Genomic DNA, 22,340 nt, shown 5'->3' with positions numbered 1-22,340 from the left:
AAGGCGATCACGTAGATTTGCTCTGTATAACACACAGATGCTTCTCCCATTCTTGCTTTGATGAGTTTCATTGCTTTCAAAGGCCTCTGGGATGAAGGAACCTCAACATGGGCCAAGGCTATTCACTTACAACCCTTTCAGCGGGTTCGGCCGGGATTGATATCCCGGAGCTGTCAGACTTGTCATACGAGAAGTCGATGGGTGGTGGAAGATTTATGAAGAGCATCCGGGCAAGGCAGCAAAATGGTCTCGTTTTTGTTAAGGTAATCATGAAGCCTTTTCCTAGCATGGAGCTAGAGCCATATGTCAAAGCTATAATTCGTACGTTTTTGTTTATATGTCGTGTGACAATATGCCCAAGGCGCTCTAACTTATCGGGGTAGGGGAGCGCAAGCTGCTTTCGGATGTTCCCAATGCCTTAAGTTATCAAAGAATCCTTGAAACTGGTACCGGGGGTTACTTAGTTCGCCAATACATCCACAGCTCTCTTTATGACCGGATGAGGTATGTGCTGAACCTCTAGCCCATGAACTTGCTCTAACCGGCGTAGTACCCGGCCTTTTCCAGAGGATATTGAGAAGAAATGGATTGCATTCCAGCTTCTGTGTGCATTGCGAGATTGCCATGCGCTCGATGTCTTTCATGGTGACATCAAAACGGAGAATGTCTTGGTCACATCATGGAATTGGCTCTATTTATCAGATTTCTCATCATCTTTCAAACTTACATTCCTCCCGGAAGACAATCCTGCTGACTTTCACTTCTACTTCGACACCTCCGGGCGACGAACCTGCTACTTGGCGCCTGAAAGGTTTCTAGAAGCTGGTGAGAAACGAGAATCTGAACAAGTTAACTGGGCCATGGACATTTTTAGTGCCGGATGTGTAATTGCAGAATTGTTTTTAGAGTCGCCCATATTTACCTTGAGCCAAATGTACAAATATCGAAAAGGCGAATACAGTCCGGAACATGGCCAGCTAGCCAAGATCGAGGATCCTGAAATTCGGGCATTGATTCTTCACATGATTCAGATCGACCCAGAGTCAAGATATTCCGCAGATGAGTACTTGAACTTTTGGAAAAACAAAGCCTTCCCGGAGTACTTTTATAGTTTCCTCCATCAATATATGTCTCTTATGACAGATCCCTCCTCGGGCAGAGCACAAGTTGAAGCCGAATCCGCTAACAGGGGAGAGGCCGATGACAGAATAGACAGGGTCTACCTTGACTTCGATAAGATTTCTTATTTCCTCGGTGCATCAACCAAGTCTTCGAAAGATGGCTCTAGTCGCACGTCCTCGAGGCTTACTGGAAGTACTTTCCCTGTTCAGCTCGATTTGCCCCAGTATGGACACCAAGGGCCAAAATCTCAGCCACAAACAGACGATGGTGTTCTCATTTTCCTAACACTCGTTGTGTCTAATTTACGCAACACGTCAAAAGCGTCTTCCCGCGTCAAGGCCTGCGATATTCTTCTTGCCTTTGCAGAGAGATTATCCGATGAGGCGAAATTGGACCGCATCCTCCCTTACATTATGATTCTTCTTAATGATCGCTCTGATTCTGTGAGGGTTGCAGCCATACGTTCACTTGCACAACTACTAGAAATGGTCCATGTTGTGTCTCCCGTGAATGCTTATCTGTTTTCGGAGTATATTTTTCCAAGACTTCAGCCATTTGTTTCTAGTTCCAATTCAAACCCAAGTCCGCTAGTACGCGCCGCGTATGCATCGTGCATAGCATCCCTAGCGCAATCATCCCTCAGGTTTTTGGATATGATACAGGCGCTACGCACAGATACCCGCCTGCCAGCCTTGATACCAGCGGGCTCTGAACCCAGGTGGACCGAAGACGCCACCTATCACAATCTTTATGATGTGGCAAGGGTCGATCTTCTTGAATACTTTGAAGCTCACACCAAAGCTCTTTTAACCGACAGCGATGCATCAGTTCGACGCGCCTTCCTTGGATCTGTCTCCAGCCTCTGCGTCTTTTTCGGTAATCTCAAGACTAATGAGGTTATTTTAAGCCACCTAAATACTTATCTGAATGATCGTGACTGGATCCTGAAATGTGCTTTCTTCGAGGCTGTCGTGGGTGTTGCAGCTTACGTTGGGAGCACAAGCTTGGAACAATACATTTTACCATTAATGGTACAGTCGATGACCGATCCTGAGGAATTTGTTGTGGAAAGAGTTCTTCGCTCGCTTGCTGCGATGGCCGATCTCGGACTATTCCAGCGATCGACCACCTGGGATCTCCTTAACATCACGGTGCGTTTCTTGATTCACCCTAACGTATGGATCCGCGAAGCTGCTGTGACATTCGTCGTCAACTCCACCAAGTTCCTATCAGTGGCTGATAGGTATTCAATCCTTACGCCACTTATTCGACCTTTCCTGAAAGTCAACATTGTAGGATTTTCCGAAGGTGATATACTCGACGCGCTTAAAAAGCCTCTTCCAAGAAATGTCTACGAGTTAGCCTTTATATGGGCTTCCAAGGTTGAAAAGGGTATGTTTTGGAGAACAGCACATCGGGAGGGAACTTTCAGCCTTGGTGCAAATGACGGCATCATTCCCAGAGGGAGCCAGAGAAGCTCGAGTTACTCTCTAAGCTCGTACTCTAAGAACGAGGAAGATGAGCAGTGGCTATCCAGGTTAAAGAATATGGGGATGGGTTCTGACGATGAGCTTAAATTGCTCGCTCTCAGAGAATACATATGGAGAGTCACTGCGCGTCAAGTAAAAGAGTCTGAAAATGGGACTTCTGACTTGAACAATGTCATTGCTTTGACGCAATATGGCGTAACTCCTCAAACCGTTTTCTTTGACAAAAATCAAAATGTGAAGCCACGCAGAGCTTCATCTGCCAAGGATCAACCTAGCAAAGCTGGAGAGCGCAGACCACATACCATCACCGATGCTCTGCTCGATGCGTCAACTACGATTGATAGTAGACCTAACTCTCGTAGAAAGCATGCACGTTCAAGAAGTCATCTGCAGAGAGAATTAGGTCCTGTTCTGACTACGCCAAGGCAGGATACCTTGGATACCCTTCGGGCAGCTGAAAGCTCTGCCGCCTCGTCGCCAGTGGCATCATCACCAAGCGCTGCGCTAGGATCAGGGCCTTTATCACCCCCTAGCTCAGACACTGAGCGAAGACTTACTGAGGGAAGAGATAGCCCTGGGCACGAAAGCTCATCAACACCGACCGACGCTGAAAACCCAGTGGTGAGGGGTCTAGCCACTGGTGTACAAAGGAAACCCAGCGCGATAAGCCTACTCAATCGTAAGGAGTCTGCCAAAGCTTACGCCGAAACCAGTACGAGCTCTGCAAATGCATTTGGCAAAGTCGATGTGCCGTCACATCGAGGAACGCCGCAGCCATCACCATTGTCCATTGCTCATGACAGGAAAGCTCTCGAGAGTGGGCCACAGAAGTATCATGCCAGTCACTCATACGGAGGACATAATCCTGTCATTCTTAGGTTGCTGGATAATGTGTTTGCGGAAAACTACCCTACAGACTTCTTTGACCTTGGTCCTTATGTCAAGGAGATAGACACCAGGCGAGCGATCAAGAAAGCCAGCGGTTACGAAACGAACAAGATATGGAAACCAACTGGTGGACTGGTTGTCATCTTTGGTGAGCATAGTGGACCCGTGAATAGGGTCGTAGTAGCGCCGGATCATGCGTTTTTTGTCACTGCCTCGGATGATGGTACTGTCAAAATCTGGGACACAAGCCGTCTTGAGAAGAACTTGACGCCCAGGTCCCGCCAAACTTACCGCCACTCTACCGAAGCTAAGATCAAATCGTTGACCTTTGTTGAGAATACGCACACCTTCATCAGCGGTGCTACCGATGGGAGTATTCACGCAGTAAGGGTTGACTATAACAACGTTAACGAAACTGTTCGGTACGGAAAACTTCAACTCGTACGCGAGTACCAACTATCAGCGGCAGAAGATGGAACTGTGGAATACGCAGTCTGGATGGAACACTTTCGTGTAGATGCACAGTCCACACTACTAATTGCGACGAACACATGTCGGGTTCTGGCCTTGGACATGAAGACTATGCTTCCTGTCTTTTCGCTTCAAAACCCTGTTCATCATGGGACGCCAACTACATTTTGTTGCGACAGGAAGCATAACTGGCTTTTGATAGGCACGACACATGGAATTCTTGACCTCTGGGATCTTCGCTTTCGAGTGAGGTTGAAGGCATGGGGCCTTCCTGGATCCAGCATCATTCATAGACTTCAAGTGCACCCGACTAAGGGACGGGGCCGGTGGGTCTGTGTGTCGAGTAGTGGCAGCCACGGCAACGAAATCACAGTCTGGGATATCGAGAAAGTCCGCTGTCGTGAAGTGTATCAAACGGACTCACCTGGAGTAGGCAACCAAGCACCTAATAGTGATGACGCCAAAGCGAAACAGACACGCATAAGTTCTAAGGAGTACGAAGCCTGGCACGTCGATAGTGACCGGCCCGAAGGGATGTTGAGTCGATTCGCAACGGAGGGACCTATGTCAGGAGCTATCGAGCAAGGATCAGGGCCATCACCTTCTAGTACGCCTGCGGGAATATGCGCTTTTGCTGTTGGGTTTGATGCCCCTGATGATAACCGGGATAGCAGTACTCGTTGCGGATTTATTGTGTCCGGTGGATGTGACCGCAAGATTCGCTTTTGGGACTTGGCTCGCCCTGAACTATCCTCGATCGTCAGCGGACTGGACGTTGTTTCGGAAAGCGGAGTAGCCGGAAAGCCGCGTTATGAAGTGTCTCAGCCGGGCCCATCCCTCCTAGTGACCTCCGAGCACTTTCCGAATTCTAGTGCTAATGCCGCTACTACCGGCTCGGGCGGAAAGAACAACAACAAAAAGGGGACAGGCGGAAGACTGCCACGCAGCACTGTGATTAGTCTGCAACAGCAACAGCTCCTAAAGAGTCACTTGGATTTTATTCAGGATGTCGCCATACTCCGGGTTCCGTATGGAATGGTCGTCAGCGTCGATCGCGCCGGAATGGTTTATGTTTTCCAATGATGGTCATGCTTTATCATGTATAGTAATACGACTCAATGTTAATAGTGATAGAATCACGAATGCTCAAAGCCTTGCAGACCATAGATGGAGGGTACTACATAGTAGCAGTTCCCGCCACATTGATATATATATTTGAATGTAAGCTCCGTATCTACGAAGGGTCAACACCTACAGGCCACTAACGGAACGATCCGAGGGAATAATATATACGAAAGAAGAGAGAAAGACAAATAATATCACTCAATCACAGCCAAGCATACAATACTTCATCAGCATAATGGTGACAGGAATATAAAGAACGAATGGACGATGAGTCTATCTGGTGTGGTATATATTATCTCCAGGCTCACAGGTGAGGCTGCCTAGGGAGGTATGAGTATGTCTCTTGTATAGTACTATACCACGTGTAGATGTTATAATCTATAGAATGCGAATTGGTGTTCTGGATTCTGGAATGGTGGTGGTGGAGGCTATAGTTTGATCAGGATTAATTGATAGATAAATGGATAATCTGGCTACTTGGAAGCTCTAATCACGTAAACATGATTATACTATTAGTTTATTTCCTATACCATGTCTAAGCTACCGAATATAGATATCTTAGTCTGTCAATGGTCTTCAAATAGACCTCAATGACCAAATAAACGTGCCATCAAGCTAGCTCAATTGAGTTACTCAAAAGGAATGTAATATCCAAAAAGGGAGAGCAGCTCGTCTGTATGTAACACAGACCAACAAAAGATATGGCAATATGGCAATCTAACTAACATAGACTAAACTAACCACGGGTTTGGGGCGCCTTACCAGACGGCTGACAACAAAGAAAAGCAAATTGCGAAAACCTTAACACGGGTCGGGGAAAACGATAAGGTTGTTAGCGCTGCTTGAATAAATGTTCCGCGCTGTAAGGGTTTGTTTAAGTTGTAGTATAGATTTATTGAATTGGTGTGGATGGGTTCATGTATTTTTGTGGATGCTTCACGTTCCATGGCATCATGGCCTATTGTTTCCGCGACAGCTATTCCTTGCTGCCTTGCCATGTGTTGCTGGGTGTAAGTATATCTGGATCAATGTACTTTTGTTGCCCCCTTATCCTAAGCCCCGTTTTAATCAATATGATATAGTATGATATGTTATGTATCTTGCCCCTTAACTCGGGATATGACGGGAGGAACGGTCTAACGGTCAACGAGGTATATACCCCTGTTCTTAGCCTGACCGGTATACAGGTTCAATTCAACGCTCAATATAGATACCTGAAGGGGTTTCGCACTTTAATGAGTAGTTGAACCGGTGGACCCGAGAGCGTGGATGGTGAAACGCTAGACGGTGGATAGATCACAGACTGGCAGTAAAAGTCATGCACTTCACCTTTGTCTAAGAAAGACGGTGGTTATGAAATCCCATAGTGCTGTCCATGGCAGGTGTTAATTAATTATTAGTATACGTAGGGTTTAGTTTTGTCTCGCTTTGAGCAGGGTATGTACAGAGGTCATTTCTGGAACGGAGAGTATAAGGAGTGATATATACCGTTTGCTTATAGATGGGGTTGCTGGGATTACGAGCAGATCAGACAGCGGCTTTTTTTGCTTGCTGTTCCTGGTTAATTTAATCGGACCCGTGGCGTCATTTCTTGGCTTTACTTTGCGTCTTGACATTGGCCTCAGGGAAGGTGTTTACTTATCATGGACTTTCTTACAGGTCAACTAAGCTGACAATGACAGACCATGAGGGTCTTCGACATAGAAGAAGGTGCCGACGGAGGGATTCTACGTCCGAGCTCGTCAACCGGAACATGTTCTCATATCCGTTTCGGAATTAGGCTGCTGCACCAAATACAGACCGAGTCAGAAGGCGTATGAAGTAGAGTGTGGTATCAATAAATAAGACCAATGCGGGAAAACTAGAAGAACAGCGTCTCTATCTTGCTATACACGTTGAAATAAAGTACTGCGTGCAAAACATCTTGTCTTTTTGTTTCAAGATTAGCCCGACAGCATCCATGGATAATCGCTCGGCAAGAATCTTGACCGTAATTACTGGTTCGCCTTAGATGGGTCAGTACCAGAGAACCGAACCGAGATTCCCGTGAGGAAACCCATGGAAGACCTCAAAAGACCCCACGACGACGGGATCGTGTTTGTTATTTATTACCTGTACTCCGGAGGTGATACCGATACGTGGAAGCAGAATTTTCCTTCTATTGTTCTCTGAAACACACAGCTGGTTACATAATGTGACTCGCATATTCTCCGAGTCGATAGTCAATATAAAAATAGCGGTCAGTTGCCTGCTAGTGCTGCAGAGATGTCATGATCAATCAGTTGATCGATGGGGTTCGATCCGTCTTATTACATCTTAGAATTGCCGGTCATTTCGATTCCTGGGGGCGAATCTAGATCGCTTCGCTTGAGAGAACTAGTAAATCTGCAGGTCGTGACTGGAACTGCTGTCTGTGTGTACTGCAGCTGAAGTCGGGGAGAGCCTGCCGTATTTGACAGAAGCATCGGGTAGGAAAGAAATTTTCGGTTAGGACTCCTATTCGTTAGAAAGGGATGGCCATGACCTTGGAGCGGTGGATCCGGCGGGAAGAGGAACGCGTTGCCTCCGACTTGTCCGTCGGTAACACTACCTCGAGTTAGGTATCGGCACTTATACTATGTACTACTATGTTAGGAGGATGTGGTGGACTCAAATGGAATCAAGGGAGACCGGGAAGGAAAATAAAAATACAAAAATAGGACACAAGAACAATGGCATGCTTCCAGAAAAGCGAGGAGAAAAACTCAAAGTGTAGAGAATTAGAAATCCTCCGAACGGGATGGATGTATGTAATTCAATATCTATGACTATTCATAACAAGGTTAACTTTTTGGTCCAGGCGGTTTCACAATATTCATTGTTGGTAGCGACAAATTTGGGTTGGGATCGCCCTTTAAGACAAGAATAGTTAACAATTTAGAAACTGCCGTCTTACTGCATGAGTGTGTTCTGTTACGGTACCCATGATACATACCAGGGTTGGCAGTGAACTGCTGCAAATAATGATCGTCCTCTTTGCCCACAGTTTCCACTGACACTTCCAGGCGTACCGCTGTAAACATCCCACCGTGGGTACTAGGTACTCCTTGTCAGGATAAAAAATAAAAACAATAATCGAGAAGGTAGCAGGCAATTGGATATATGCAGGACAAAAGCCATATTATCTTGTCATGGGACTCTGGCGGTTTGGACGGAGAGAGTAAGACCAATTCATCCCTGTCGGAATCCCACCCCTGATACTACTCCAAAGTAAGCTCTCCTCAACACGGACCAGAGTCAATCGCGCAGGTGCGCACGGCGAATGATAAGCGATACGAGAACTCTATTCGGTCTTTGCTTACCATATGTGGGATTCTCGGCGACATGTGGATGGATTCCAGAATCTCGTTCCAACCCAGCCGAGTGAAGACTCTGAAGAGAGCCCTCCACAAAAAGAGGGACCAATATTAATTGTCTCCGCGGATACTGTAACTTATAAGGCAAAATGCGGGACTGGAAGTGGAACAAGTTGTTCGCATACATGGGTCGAGTTCCACTTTGGAGTGACGAGCAGTACGAGCTACTTAGGTGCAGAAGAATAGCTTCATGCATGCTCGTTGTGCTTGGTGCCTTGTCCATCTTCCTGTTGCTTTCTTTTTTCTTTTTTTTTTGACTTCCGTAGCGCTTTATTGTGTTTGGTTGAAACTTGAAACTCGTGGGAGAAGATCCATTCTCGCGTGGGTAAAAGGCGAAGCCCGAGCCGTCTATCGTGTTGGGAGGGTCTTGTTTTAGCCCAATCAACTTCCCGGAATTGCGGGAGAAGTCTTTGGTACCTGAGATACACTCCATACGAAGCAGTTCGCTCAGGTACCCGTGACTTCAAAAGTTCAAAGGCCTCCGGAGTAAGGCTTGGTGCCAGGTATCAGACTTTCAGTATGGTAATACCATCAGTGGCCCCCGCACGGGCGCAAGGAACGAACCTCACCCAGACAGATTCTCAATGGAACCAGAATTTTGGTGCGAGATCATTACAAAGACAAACTTTCTATTTCAGGACGTCTAGTCATGTTTGATATGAAATAGTCCACTTTCAAGAATATCTTGTCTTCTTTACTCCGTACTACGACTACTAGTCGAACCGTAGAACTACTACTATCTATCCGGACAAGTCCTTCCACCGTTTCAAGTACCTAACGTATCAGATGGGGGGCAACCGGTTGATGGTCCCTGACTAGCAGTATCCACCGGCGCAGGAACGAACAAACGGGGGAAAGTCCCGTCTAGTTTACTGGTAAAATTAAATTAATAACCGCAAAAAAAAGAAACAGGAAAGGAAAAGCAGAAGGACTCGAGTCTCCCCTACGGACTTAGTCTCTACACTAACCAATACTAACGCTCCAATGAGAACGGGCCCCTCAACCCCTTTACTGCGACTTACCAACTCTTCAGGGTCAAGATCAACTCCCTGGTCCTGTCTTTTTCTTTGCTCCTCCTCTCCGTCCTTTTCTTTTCTTGTTCCGTCCCGTCCCTCGTCTTTCCTTCCCCTCTTTCTTTCCCTCACCTCTCCTTCAATCACCACCACGGAGAGAGAAAGAGTGTGTGTGAAGAGTTCTTCACCTCGCCTCAACACGTCGGTTCTCTTCTCGTCGGGACGTGCTACATTTCTTGGGCAATGCTCTCCAAGTCGATAAATGGGCTGTAATTGAGTATTCGATATCCCGTTCCGCCCAATTACCCCTACTCGTTCCTTCGTTACAATTGGGTTGTCGGTCCTTCGTTTCGCCTCGCCCTTTACACCTTCCAGCAGTGCTACGTTCCCTCGCCGATTGCATTTCGGGTCTCTCCAATTGGAACTGCCCTACGATCGTCCAACTGCCATTTCCATCAATTAATTTTTAGTATCGACCAGGTCTCGACCCCAGTGGTAGTGAGGCCCAACCAAAAAGCACAAAGAAAACCCGAGATTATATACACCCAAAAACTCTATACTCGTTACTTGTTTATATATTCCCATTATGCCTCCGTCTCTGAGAGAACAGTCCTCCTCCTTTGCCCGACCATCCACACGCGACCGCCCGGCCACCCGCGACCAGGGTGAAAACTCGCTAGTCGTTCCTAGTCGCACCTCCTCGCTTCATTCCCGCATCACCCAGCCGATCCCGTCACAGATGAACGCGAAACCGGCCCAGCGAACGCCAAAAACCTTGACCCATGCTTACATGGTCTGTGGCGTGGGCCGCGAACCCTCCCAATGGGTGAGGGCGCCCGCACCCGAGCAGGGAAAAATTGGCCATATGAAAGGTGCCGTGGGTCAGTTTTGGTTGCCGGAGATCCTGGGTAGCAGCCCCCGGTTGGAACAGGATAATGAGATTGCTAAGTCTTTGCACTCGGCAATGAGGGTGTGTAACCTGCGATAAATATGAAGGTGAACTTCTCCGAAAGACAAACTAGCTGACAGCAACAAACAGGCATGTTTCCCCCACGACGTTGAGATCTGCACAGGCAAGACCCAGCCTCATTGCGTACACCATGCTTTCGTTCTGCAGCAAGACTCCTCCCACACCCTCTACGGTATCGCTCTGCGGGTGTGGTCAAGGGCCGATGAAAAGCGCGCAGAGACCATTCGCGAGCTGCGCAAAAAGACCGAGCCGGACTTCTACGATAACCCCGAGGAGACCTACTGGATCCCGTATTGCTTAAGCTTTTTGTCGAGATACCCGCTGTACGACCTGTTGGGTGATTACCTACGAGGCATGTGGATTCACTGGAACAAGGCCACAAACTTGTTCCACGCCGAGGAGGTGTCCCGAATCCTCAGCTTCCCCGCGCCCCGCCTTAACGACCTAGTTCGCATTGATATGAAGGATTATGCCTTGTGCTACCAATTTCCGTCATCCCCTACGGGGTTCCAGAACTTTGCCATGTGGCCCCTGTTCAATTGTTTGTCGATTCCGAACATCGTTGGGGTTATTGAGGCTGCTGTGTCACCCACTCGTCGCATAATTTTCGTCAGCCATTACTCCGCCATGCTGACTATTGCTGCTGAGACTATTCGGTACTGCGTTCGAGTCTATGAATGGAGTGGGCTGTATGTCCCAGTGGTCCACGCCCGTCACATCAAAGACCTGGTTCAGGAGCCTGGGCCTTACATTCTTGGTGTTACGGCGGAGTGCCGGACATTGTTTAACGCACCAAACGACGCTCTGGTTGTGGACCTTGACCGGAACTTCGTGCTCACTTCCAGCCCACCAAACGTTCTGACGCCAGGACAACGTACCAAATTTATCAACCGCTTGACACAAGCTTTGAACGGCGATGTCTCCCCATCAGGTGTGCCGAACCACCTCCGGTCGGCATACGCTGGTGGTAAGCTCATCCCCGCTGGTCAGATCATTGTGATGAGGGGAGAGGTTGAGAGCATCCAGGATCCCCAATGGTGGAACCAGGATGCTGTGATGGGCGTCATGGACCATGTATGTGAGAAGCTGGGTCGTAACACTGGCGTTAAGGCCATTTTCGGCGGCTCTGTCAAGAAGCCTCTGATGACCAAGGTGTCCACCCGTCATCTCAACGAGATTGTACGCGAGCGAAACCAATACTCCCGCGATGCTATGGAGGCTTGGCAGGATTTCATTAACCTGAAGGGTCGCATGGACACTGAGCTGAGCAAGGTTACTAAGCGCAACAACTTCTTGGTTGAGGAGTTGGAGACCTGGAAGCAGCAGTTCCTCAAATTCCAGGCCTTCGCAGAGCAGCTCACCAAGGAGACCTCCGAACTCAAGGTCAAGATTGAGAATCATAAGCGTGAGAATCGTCGCCTCACTGGCCTCATTGACCAGCAGAAGGATGATGTGGCCCGCCTTACTCTTCGTTTGTCTGGCACTGAGAAGCAGCGCGACGACGCTCTTGAAGCGTTGGTTCTTCAACAGGAGATTGCAGAGGAACTGGAGCGCGAGCGCAAGCGGAACCAGCAGGAGCTGTCATCCCTGCAACACAGTAATAAATCTCTGGCTCGGCAGCGTGATGAGGCTCAACGGGTGGTTTTGCATCTCCGTAGCCTCATCAACGGTCAAACTCACCATATGGAGCACATCATTCGCTCCATCGGTAGCGAGGTCGATATCTCTGAGTTGGCAGAACAAGAGGCGGCCGAGGAAAGCAAAGAATTCAAGGAAAGCAAGGCAGCCGAACCGACACTGGCACCGACACCCAAGCCTCGGAGACAATCGAGCACTCCTCGTCTAGACGATAACCGTGCGTCCAGGGTCATGAAGGACATGAGCCCCGAACTGGAGCAGCATCTCCTAAACATCGGTAATGGGCACAACCGCTCTCTCGCTCGTCTAAGCATAACTGATGTTGCAGATCGCTACCTGCGGGACAAGACCGACGCGATCTCCGACATCATCCGCAGCATCAGCGAACAGTGCGCTGCTGCCGTGGAGGGCCTGCATTTGGCCCAGGATGCGGAGGATGATGACTCAGACGAGTCCAGCAAGACACTGAATGGAAACAGACTGGCCCCTGAGGATCAGTCCTCAATTCGCGAGGGCAGCGAAATGGGCGACGTGGATAACTCCCTTCACGCCCACCGGGCCTCCAGTGTTCCTCCCACACCAGACTTGGTACATAACCGGTCGAGTACTTCAATGTCCATGGTGAGCAATTCAACCTTTCCGGAAAGGTCGAGCCAACAGTATGGACCAGGTGAGGTGCCCACCAGGATAGTTGAGGATGATGATGAGCACAGCCATGAGACCGATGGTCTTGATGACCAGACCGAGACCGGAACTCTGTCTAAGCAGACCAGCGAGGATCTCATGCGGTCGAGCACTTCCCGGCTGGTCGCTTAAATTGCCCATCGCCCCGATGATGCAACGCTAGTTTCAACGACTTTGACACGATCTCTGCTCCCCACCATCTCAGTTAGAGCGAGTTGTGCAATGGCATTGTTTTGACTTTTGCTTCCGTCTTATTCTTTTCCATCTTCCGTTTTGGATATTCCCACTGTCGCCTTTTCAGCTTTGAAGATCTCTTTTCCCTGTCTTATTCATTTTATTATCATTTTATTCTTCTATTGGCGGACTTATCTTCTTCCCATGTGTGCTTGGATGGATCGATTATCCTGTTATTTTTTTTCTTTTTCCTCCATACGCACCATTGGCGTTTTTAACTTCATTTCTTTCCGAGACCAAGTGGTCAGGACTTTTGCTCTTTGGGTCAATTTTTTATTACGGCATCCCATGTGGGACCACCACACTCATTGTGTTTCCTTGTTGTGGCACATATATTTCCTTTTGTCTATAGTTTCGAGAGGGGCTGCTTTGAGAGCCGCTGTAGTCCAGAATCTTCTCGATTGGACAATCTCTACCATTTGGTAGATTGATTGAATTCGAATTGTTTATACAGGAAATGTAATGTAGTTTGTAGAGCACTCATTTGTGCAGGCGGCTAAGCCAATTTGCCAGGCACGAACGGGTGTCCCGCACTCAGTCCGCCGCAAACAGCCCATGCCTGTCCATTTACATAGCTGCTTTCATCACTTCCCAGGAAGAGGGCCGCCCGAGCAACCTCATCAGCAACAGCACCTCGCTGCAAGGGGTTCAACTGTCCGATCTTGCGCTGTGTACCTCTTGCACGGGCGGCGTCAAACACAGCTTGCGTCATGCCTGTCTCAATCAAGCCAGGGCAGATAGCGTTGATGCGTATACCGGTGCCCGCCAGTTGATACGCACATGTCTGAGCAATAGAGACGACAGCTGCTTTAGACGCAGAGTAATCGGTCGAACCGGCATTAGAGCGCAAGCCGGCAACTGACGCAGTGCAGATGATGGAGCCGGAAGGATACGGCTTCGAGGCCGAAGTCTGTTTCATTGCGCCTGCCGCATGCTTGACAGCCAAAAAGACACTGATAAGACAGCCATCAGTACATGTCCTCCTTTATCCATCGACCTCAACAGAAAGCGGACTAACCCAAGAGTATTTGTCTTCAGTGTCTTCATGAAGTCCTCCCCAGAAATATCTGTGAACACCTTTGGCTGACCCACAATACCTGCGTTTGCGAAGAATATATCAAGCCTGCCGTAGCGCTGAATGGCATCATCAACCACGGATTTCACGGCCACTTCATCGGCTGCGTCGAACTGACGGGCATGAACGTCGACACCTGGATAGAGAGACTCGATTTCACGCTTGTGAGTTGCCAAATGTGTGGGGTCGTAGTCACAGAGGTAGACGGCCTTGGCACCATTGTGAGCGAATTGGTGTGCGCTGGCACGACCGATGCCGGCAGGTGAGTTGGCTCCTAATTTAGGATTCCGTTCGTTAGTACATGATACTGCTTGATGCATAAAAAGTCTTGTGGTCCGGTGACCTGTAAGGGGTATGCTAGACTCACCTGTTACGATCACAACCTTGTCCTTGACACGGCTATATCTCAGTGAGCATTGGGCTATGCATGTGATTGTACCTTCCTTGAGAAAGCTGATCTTAAGAGGTTGAGATATACTTACGGACCAACCGAGTCTTGAGCAACTTGTCTAATCTTAGGGATACCTTCAAATGTGCCTGCATCGGGAATGCCCTCCACCAGTTGCTGGCTGAGTGCTTGGAGACGTTGTTTGGCAGCTCCGGACATCTTGTCTAGTTTAGTAAAATCGCAAATGCTGTATGTGTACTATGTGTCCCGTATCCGATCAATGTTTTAAGAGAGAGAAGTATACAATCCTTGAATGAATGTCAGCTAGGTATAAATATAGAGCAAGATATACGCGACAAGCATCGAGGGTGTCATGCCTCCAAGGGCTCCGATTAGCTCGGATATTGCTCCATGGGTCGGTTCTTTTGCGGGGAGCCGAGGTTGGGGTCAGCTGACTTGAATTATGAAGATTACATAATTAAAAAAAAAACAAGAATTTGGTGAGTAAGCCGATCTACCGCATTAGTACCAAATAGGAAAAGTCACATGCCCCGTCCCACGTCATGGCCAACGCTCTTTTGCTTTGCTTAAACGCATTCCAGACTCTGCTGGCTCATTTGTTTTATTTTCTTCTTTTTTTGCCTTTCTGGTTGCCCCCTTCACGAACCTTCTGTCGTTCTTTACTCTCCACTCTTCCGTCCATCGTGTTTTTGTGTTCTTGGGCTTTGTGGGATGATCTGCAGATTTCTACCCATCCATGAGAGGCAATCACGACATCCCACTAGCGAGAGTACCAAGGGCTAATTAGATGAGACGATTACCGGGCTTCCATATCGAACTTATTTTCTAACAGTCTTTTGAACAAAACAGACTAAACAGTTATTCATGAAGTCCGCAGGTCAATTCTCCGTCTGCTCAGCCCACTTTGCAAGGAGTCATGGCGGAGTCTGATATCGAACATCCGCAGCGTCGGTCATCGTCACGGACGTCCTCCTCTTCCCGCCACAGCCAAAAGCCTAGACCCGTCCGTACAAGGTCTCAGAAACGACAGTCAGCTGCGTCTTCCAATGCTACGACTACCGATCTCACGTCGTTCCCCTCCCTTTCTCCAGACCGTTCGGTAGAGGGATTTTTCGGCAAGCCGGCATTAAACCGCGCTCTTACGAACGCATTGCTGGATGATCACGAGAGCGTCGATAGCAGTAGCTCGGGTGAGATGACTGGTCGTGATCGAAGAGCAACGCTAGCGAAGTTGACGGGCGGAATGTCGCGCACGTCTGGCCGTGCGGCTTTGTTTGACGATGCTGTTCCGGTCCATGATTTCCCCGGTGCGCTACATTTGGCGGACGATGCACATATTGAGCGGTTGATTGCTGGTACGGGGGCTGTGAAGTTGGTCCGACAGTTTGCGCGCGATTTGGCTCAGCGGGATGCTGAGATCTCGTCACTGAGACAGCGGGCTGATGCGAGGGAGAGAGAGTTGAAGAGGATGCTGAGGGAGGTTTCCGTTTCCAATCAGGACATTGAGCGGCGGCTTTATGCGCTGGAAAACTCGCCTCGGAGGGTTGAGAAAGAATTTGATGATAACGGTAATGCGGAACAGGAAGCCGGTTCTTCATCTGGAGTTCATGGGCTGATGCAGCAAGCGATGTCGGATGGAGTAGGCTCTCATCAAGAGGGATCTCCAGAAGCCACTGCGGCGCAAGCTACCGTTCGAGGCCTACAACGCTTGGAGAGCGACGCCAAATCGGGCGCCTCTAGCGTCGAATCGGGATCGGGGACTACGCGGAAGAGACAAAGCTCTCTGCGCAATTGGCAGGATTACCTTTTTGGCAGCAATACGGGCAGTAAAAAGACCAGCCGAGCAAGCAGCATAATGACTGATGTTGGTGAGGTCGATGAAGAAGATACTCGGCGTCAGCGGAATCCAAATAACATTGCCCGCCGGAAAGCGCTTGACGAACAACTTTTCAATCCTCCAGATGGGCAGACGAGTTCTACGGGCGAGATTATCGGGAAACACGTTGCGGGAGTCTCGGTTAATGGGGACGATGCCAGTATTCATTCGCGCAAGTCGTCGAAATCTGTATCGTCTTGGACAGTCAAGCTGTTCGCCGGAAAAGCCCAAGCAGGCAAGGAAGAAAACTACGCGGAGGCGCCGCGTGGTCGAGCTCTCTCAACCAATCCGGGGAGTAGCAAAGGAGATTCTCCATCACTCCAAGCAACCTCCAAAGGAGGTTTGTCGGCGGTGGCTGCCTTGAAAAGGATTAACAGCAATACGAGCATGCACGGGGCGCCTGGAAATTTGCAAGGTGGCCCGGGTGCGACAACTCGGTCAAATCAGATAGGGCGTAAACATGCAGCCTCAAGTGTTTCACATGGGGCAAGCTCAGAAACCACTGACAAGAACCCAACCAATCTCGGACCAGTTGAGATGGATGCTATCCTTCCGATGGAGTCACGACCTCCGACACTTTCACATATGTACAACAACTATCAGCCTGGTGACCTCTTGACAGACAGATTCGGATTCATTTATGATCAACGCCGAAAAAAGAGGCAACGAGAGGCCAGTCTGCTCAAGAATAACAACAACCGGTTAAGCATCGCGGAGACCCTGGACAGTTTCCGAAGCGATAACTCGGATGGTGACAACGATGATCTCCAGAAACTGCCACATTCCGCTGCAGAGTCTACGCGCTCGCCCGCTTCTGCATCCCCTGAGGACCCGGAAGCTGGTAGTGTTGCAATCCGGAGGTGGCAGGACTACCTGAAAATTGCCACGGGACCAGCCGAACTGTTGTCTCATACGCCTTCTGCTGGTCCTATAGTGTCGCTAACTGCCGGTGAGAGCCAGCCTCGAGGCCCTGGGGTCGCTGTCGATAAGCGTGGCTCGCTCTCAGTTAATGCGAATGCTCAGCCGTCGGCATCTACATCTACTGTTGTTGCAGATCGTCCAGAATTTGCTGGCACATCGAGTGATGAGCCGACAGCTACGGCAGCAACTGCCACTGCAAACGAAAATGAGCCTGTGAAGTTGCTTCTTGAACAATTGACAGATCTCCACGACTCACTGCAGCGCGACAGGACCGTCCGGTGGAACGAATTTCTCCGTAAAGTGCGTGCAGAGCGGAGGAAGGAGGGGGAAGCCGCTGCCGCAGCAGCAGCAGCTTCGGATCGGCCTTTGCAATCTGTAGATATGCCCGAAGCGTCCCTTACAGACGGCGAGGTTGTGGGAATAGCTGGCCTAGGGAACAAGGGCAAGGTCGGTCGTGCGAAGTGGCGCGAGTTCCGAGCACTTGTTCTCGGAGGAATTCCCGTTGCACTTCGAGCTAAGGTCTGGTCCGAATGCAGCGGCGCGTCTTCTATGCGTATACCTAATTATTATGATGATCTAGTGAAGGGTGTCGGTGGCAATGACCCCGACCCATCTGTCGTTGCACAAATCGACATGGACATCAACCGGACTTTAACAGATAACGTATTTTTCCGCAAAGGCCCTGGTGTCACTAAACTCAAGGAGGTTCTCCTCGCCTACGCCCGTCGCAACTCGGAGGTGGGATACTGCCAAGGCATGAATCTCATTGCCGCGTCTCTACTTCTCATAACGCCAACAGCAGAGGACGCGTTTTGGATTCTAGCATCCATGATCGAGATCATCCTCCCAGAACATTACTATGATCATGGTCTGCTGGCGTCCCGGGCTGACCAGGGCGTACTGCGGCAGTACATCTCCGAAGTTCTACCAAAGCTAGCCGCTCATCTCGAGGCGCTTGGCGTTGAATTAGAGGCATTGACATTCCAGTGGTTTTTATCCGTGTTCACGGATTGTCTTTCTGCGGAAGCATTGTATCGCGTCTGGGACGTAGTTCTATGTCTCAACGTCACTAGCGTCATCAATCCAGCCCCAACCTCTGCCAATACATCAACGTCTAGCCCTCGAGATCCCAATGACTTCACCGCATCCTCTGTCAAAGACCTCACCTCCGGCAATGGTGGGGGCAGCACGTTCCTTTTCCAAGTTGCGCTTGCCCTTCTTAAGCTGAACGAACAGCAACTTCTCACAACCTGCTCCACTCCTGCCGAACTATACACGTATATCAATCACCAAATGACCAACCATGCAATCAGCATCGATGGCCTGATACAGGCCAGCGAGGCCTTGCGCAATGTCGTGCGTCGCGAAGACGTCGTAGAGCGCAGAGCAGTCGCGATGCGGGAGTTTGGCGCATATAATGCGGACGAGAGTAAATGATTTTATCCTTTTCGATTTATTACTTGTGTTCAACAATACCCGAAAGATACATTCCCTGTTCATGTTTCACTCCCTTATGATACCACTTTTCTTTCCTTATTACCAATAGACTGGCATTGTTCCTAAGATTATACGATCCTTCAAGTCTAGATACGTCCTTCCTTTATCATACATCTTCGCACTCTTTCATTAGTCGTGATTTGACTTCGGTTAGCAGCAAGCGGGCGTGAAGCAAAACTGAGATACCCGGTTAGCCTTTTAGCTTAAGAGAAAATACATATCCATTGTCACATACGGAATCAAGCACAAAACTTCAAAGTCAAAAGTATATCCTTCCTGAGGCTATCTAAGTATCAAATCCTATCTAATACAAGAATAAAATACCGTTACACATGAGAGAGGGGAATATAGTTTCAAAAGAAAGAAGACAAGAAAAGGACAAAAGTTCATACAGTCATAACACCCCTCTCTGCAGAGGGAGAACCGAGAGCAGCGGCCGCAATCTCCCTCTCCTTCTTCGCGCTGTCATCCCCAAACAACTCATCAATCTCCTCCAACGACTTTCCACTCGTCTCCGGTACCAGCAGAATCGCCCAAACACCTGCAACAAAACACATCACCGCGAAGAAGATGTACGTCCGATACTCAATATTGGCCAACATTGACGGTGTGATCAACCCGATAATAAAATCCGACAACCAAATCACGCATGTCGAAAGGGCTACGCCTTTGGAACGTGACGTCGTCGAGAATACCTCAGATGGCAAGGCCCAACCTAATGGCGAATAGGAGACTCCGTATAGCAAGATGAACACAAACGCCATCGCCACACACGCCCAGCCGGCCGCCATATTGGCTTGCCAGTCTTTCGAGTACACACCCGACAATACCGCGATAACAACGTACGCCCCTGTCATCCCGAACGCACCGCCGATGGCGAGCGGTCGCCGGCCGATCTTCTCAATGAGAAGGAAACAGATAATCGCGGCAACGAACTGGAGAACGTTAAAAACACCAGAGAGAATGAGAGACATCTCAGAGGTTTGACCGAGAGATTCGAAGAGCGTCGGCGCGTAGTAGATAAAAGCATTGATCCCCGAGAATTGCTGGAAGAATGCGATACCACAGCCGACTGCCGTGCGTTTCCAAGTTTCCTTTGAGAACAGATCAAACCATGACAGGATCTCGAGCTTCAGGCCCTTTGCGCCGGGGTGTTTACGCTCCTGGACAATCTTTTGGAAGCGGACTTCGGAGAGGATGCTGTTGTATTCGATCTGGACGCGCTCGTCGGTGGCGGGGAGGTTGCGCAGTTTCGTAAGGCTGGTTAGGCATTCGGCGTCACGGTTTACGAGCGCCAGCCAGCGTGGCGAGTAGGGGAAGAAGTGGATGCCCAGGCCGAGGGCTGTGGCTGAGACCATTTGGAGGCCGAAGGGGAGGCGAAAGCATGCTTCACCGGTCATGTGGCGTGTTCCGAAGGTGATCCAGTAGGCTATTACTACGCCCGCGGAGATGGAGATGGATTCGAGGACTAGAAGTGTGCCGCGCATGTTTGGGGGTGAGATCTCGGAGATGTAGAGGGGTGCGCCCTGTTACCGGGGATTTTGGGTTAGTGTTTGGTCTTTCGAGAGGGTTGGGGAGTATGGCGTGGTTGTTAGGGCTCTACTTACCATTGCTAATGTGCCAACCCCAATACCACCGATAAATCTTCCGGCTACTAGCATGTCGTAGTTTACGGCAGCTGTCTGCAGAATGGCACCGATGTCGAAAGCTACCACCATAGCCGTGATCGCCCATTTTCTCGAGATGCGATCCGAAAGATAGGACATGAATATACAACCAATAAAGGCACCCAGAAGCAACATTCCAGTCATCAGGCCCTTCCCGAAGGAGGTTTCCGCCTTGGGAAACGCCTGGTGGAACGGCTCCATCACATTGATGATGGAAATGACACCCATATCATACCCCATGGAGAACCCGCCCAGCGAGGCGAGAGTGGCCGCACCGAAGACATAGTTGGAGGTAAAAAGACCTTTGACACCACTGGGGCCGTAGGAAATTGCATCCGGATTGACATGGGGATCTACGGTTTGATAATGAAGGCCTGGTATGGCATCCTCGTCGTGTTCGACTGTCGGGCCATCCTTGCGTTTGTCTAGATCGATCGAGCTCATGGTCCACGGATAGTATGGGAAAGGAGGCTCAAGTGTACAGTAGTACGTATATGGTATAGTATGGTATATACAAAAGGAAGGAAGAAATGAAGAAGAAGAAAAATTACTCAATTGGGAGCGGCAAAGAGATGATTGATGGAGAGGTGGCGTGGTATGGCACCGTTGCGGAGTACCTTGCCCTTTTCTTGAGTCTATCCCGAAGTTATTCGGCGTATTTATATCTAATATCGGCTATCGATAGGTGAGGCTAGTCCTACGGTCCGACTCGATGCATGTCGGGACAAGCCTCATCTGATGACGTCGTTTACAACACGATCATTTCCCAGACCGGGACCTCAACGGCAAGACTTCCCACTTTCAGGGGAGGGGGAAGGTCAAGTTCTGACGTGAAATGCGGAGGGAACCCGAAGGTCGGGGGTCTCCACTTCTCACAGGTCTATCTTCTTAGCCGATCTTATAAGTTACATGGGAGCCCACGACCTATCGTTGGGTGGGAACACCCACTGCATTTCGATGGATTACCATCCAATAAACATGAAAGGGAAAGGAAGGGTGTAGCGGGTATGGCAGCGACACTGTCATTCGACGGGGATACTGCTGCGAGTATCCTCCTTCTCCGCTTCCTACCACTGGCAGTGACAGCAGGATGTCCGCAGTGTTATGGCAAACCCCCAGTTTCTCGACCCCGGACCAATCTGAAACTTAAGGTTAAGTTAACGCAATTTCCCCGCATCCGAGTGGTCCACGGCTTAGGGTTGAACCGATCACGCGGGTCACAGGACGAATCAAAACGAAGCAAATCGCAAACCACAGAAGTGGATGGACAAATGAAGAAGAGTCACCCGGGGTTTCTCAGAAGAGGAGACAAACGACTAGTCTACGATGTATTAGTTTGGCTTGGGTCACAACCTCTTCCAACGGCACGTGATGCGTATGCGGGAAATGATGCCATTCCCGTCTTCCATCTCTTTCCATGTTGGTCCGTGGGTGGCGGGGATTATTGCCTCACTTCGCTTTTACAAGGCGCTGAGAATTACCGGTTTCGACAGGAGGTTCATACCCGATGTTGATGATGTCAGGGTGAAGTTGCATAATTCCTCCTTATGCTGCCTTTAAAGAGGTATATACTTTCATTCTATATTTACACTGATTTGAGTTGGTTGATAAATCGTTTATTTAAATTAACAGCTGTCTAGGGGAGTCCAATATATAATGATAGACAATGTATAGATGCGTCCATGGTGTTCACGAGAGCCATTACGACACTTATGTTCCATGGAATCACACCACACCAGTCTCGCCACTCACTCATATTATTGGGTACATAAACAGTTCATGTGTTTCTTTTCATGCAACAGCCGTGCAACTGAGTCGACTAAGGCTGCAGCGGCTGAGATAGCACCGAATTAGGAAATGAGTTA

The 22,340-nt window shown here is 49.2% G+C and overlaps 6 protein-coding genes across 6 annotated transcripts; 4 read left to right on the top strand and 2 right to left on the bottom strand.

The window, feature by feature from the left end:
• Window positions 1–107: 107 nt before the first annotated feature.
• F9C07_4646 (uncharacterized protein) lies at window positions 108–5,054 on the top strand (the record flags this gene model as incomplete). Its single annotated transcript, XM_041290686.1, has 3 exons — window positions 108–321; window positions 384–504; window positions 551–5,054. The coding sequence occupies 3 exons, from the start codon at window positions 108–110 to the stop codon at window positions 5,052–5,054; spliced, it is 4,839 nt and encodes a 1,612-aa protein (XP_041144301.1).
• A 5,036-nt stretch (window positions 5,055–10,090) lies between these two features.
• Window positions 10,091–12,928, top strand: F9C07_4645 (AEX-3 domain protein; the record flags this gene model as incomplete). Its single annotated transcript, XM_041290685.1, has 2 exons — window positions 10,091–10,474; window positions 10,544–12,928. 2 exons carry the CDS (start codon window positions 10,091–10,093, stop codon window positions 12,926–12,928), a joined length of 2,769 nt encoding a protein of 922 aa, XP_041144300.1.
• Window positions 12,929–13,051: 123 nt separating this feature from the next.
• On the top strand, window positions 13,052–13,491 carry F9C07_1384090 (uncharacterized protein). The gene has a single exon (XM_071508044.1). It carries the CDS (start codon window positions 13,175–13,177, stop codon window positions 13,454–13,456), a length of 282 nt encoding a protein of 93 aa, XP_071364901.1. The 5' UTR covers window positions 13,052–13,174; the 3' UTR covers window positions 13,457–13,491.
• Window positions 13,492–13,526: 35 nt separating this feature from the next.
• F9C07_2201639 (uncharacterized protein) lies at window positions 13,527–14,712 on the bottom strand (the record flags this gene model as incomplete). Its single annotated transcript, XM_071509522.1, has 3 exons — window positions 13,527–13,983; window positions 14,049–14,432; window positions 14,588–14,712. The coding sequence occupies 3 exons, from the start codon at window positions 14,710–14,712 to the stop codon at window positions 13,527–13,529; spliced, it is 966 nt and encodes a 321-aa protein (XP_071364900.1).
• Window positions 14,713–14,928: 216 nt separating this feature from the next.
• On the top strand, window positions 14,929–18,971 carry F9C07_1383853 (uncharacterized protein). Its single transcript, XM_041285222.2, has one exon. It carries the CDS (start codon window positions 15,431–15,433, stop codon window positions 18,746–18,748), a length of 3,318 nt encoding a protein of 1,105 aa, XP_041144298.1. The 5' UTR covers window positions 14,929–15,430; the 3' UTR covers window positions 18,749–18,971.
• Window positions 18,972–21,166, bottom strand: F9C07_1385466 (putative transporter). The gene is made up of 2 exons (XM_041290676.2): window positions 20,416–21,166; window positions 18,972–20,334 (listed from the first exon to the last, which is right to left on the bottom strand). Exons 1-2 carry the CDS (start codon window positions 20,917–20,919, stop codon window positions 19,195–19,197), a joined length of 1,644 nt encoding a protein of 547 aa, XP_041144297.1. The 5' UTR covers window positions 20,920–21,166; the 3' UTR covers window positions 18,972–19,194.
• Between the last annotated feature and the right edge of the window lie 1,174 nt (window positions 21,167–22,340).

The sequence above is a fragment of the Aspergillus flavus genome, chromosome 3 (assembly GCF_009017415.1).
Source record: "Aspergillus flavus chromosome 3, complete sequence".
NCBI lineage: Eukaryota > Fungi > Ascomycota > Eurotiomycetes > Eurotiales > Aspergillaceae > Aspergillus > Aspergillus flavus.
Note: the sequence above shows the minus strand (reverse complement) of the source record. Positions and strands in the feature narration are given on the sequence as shown.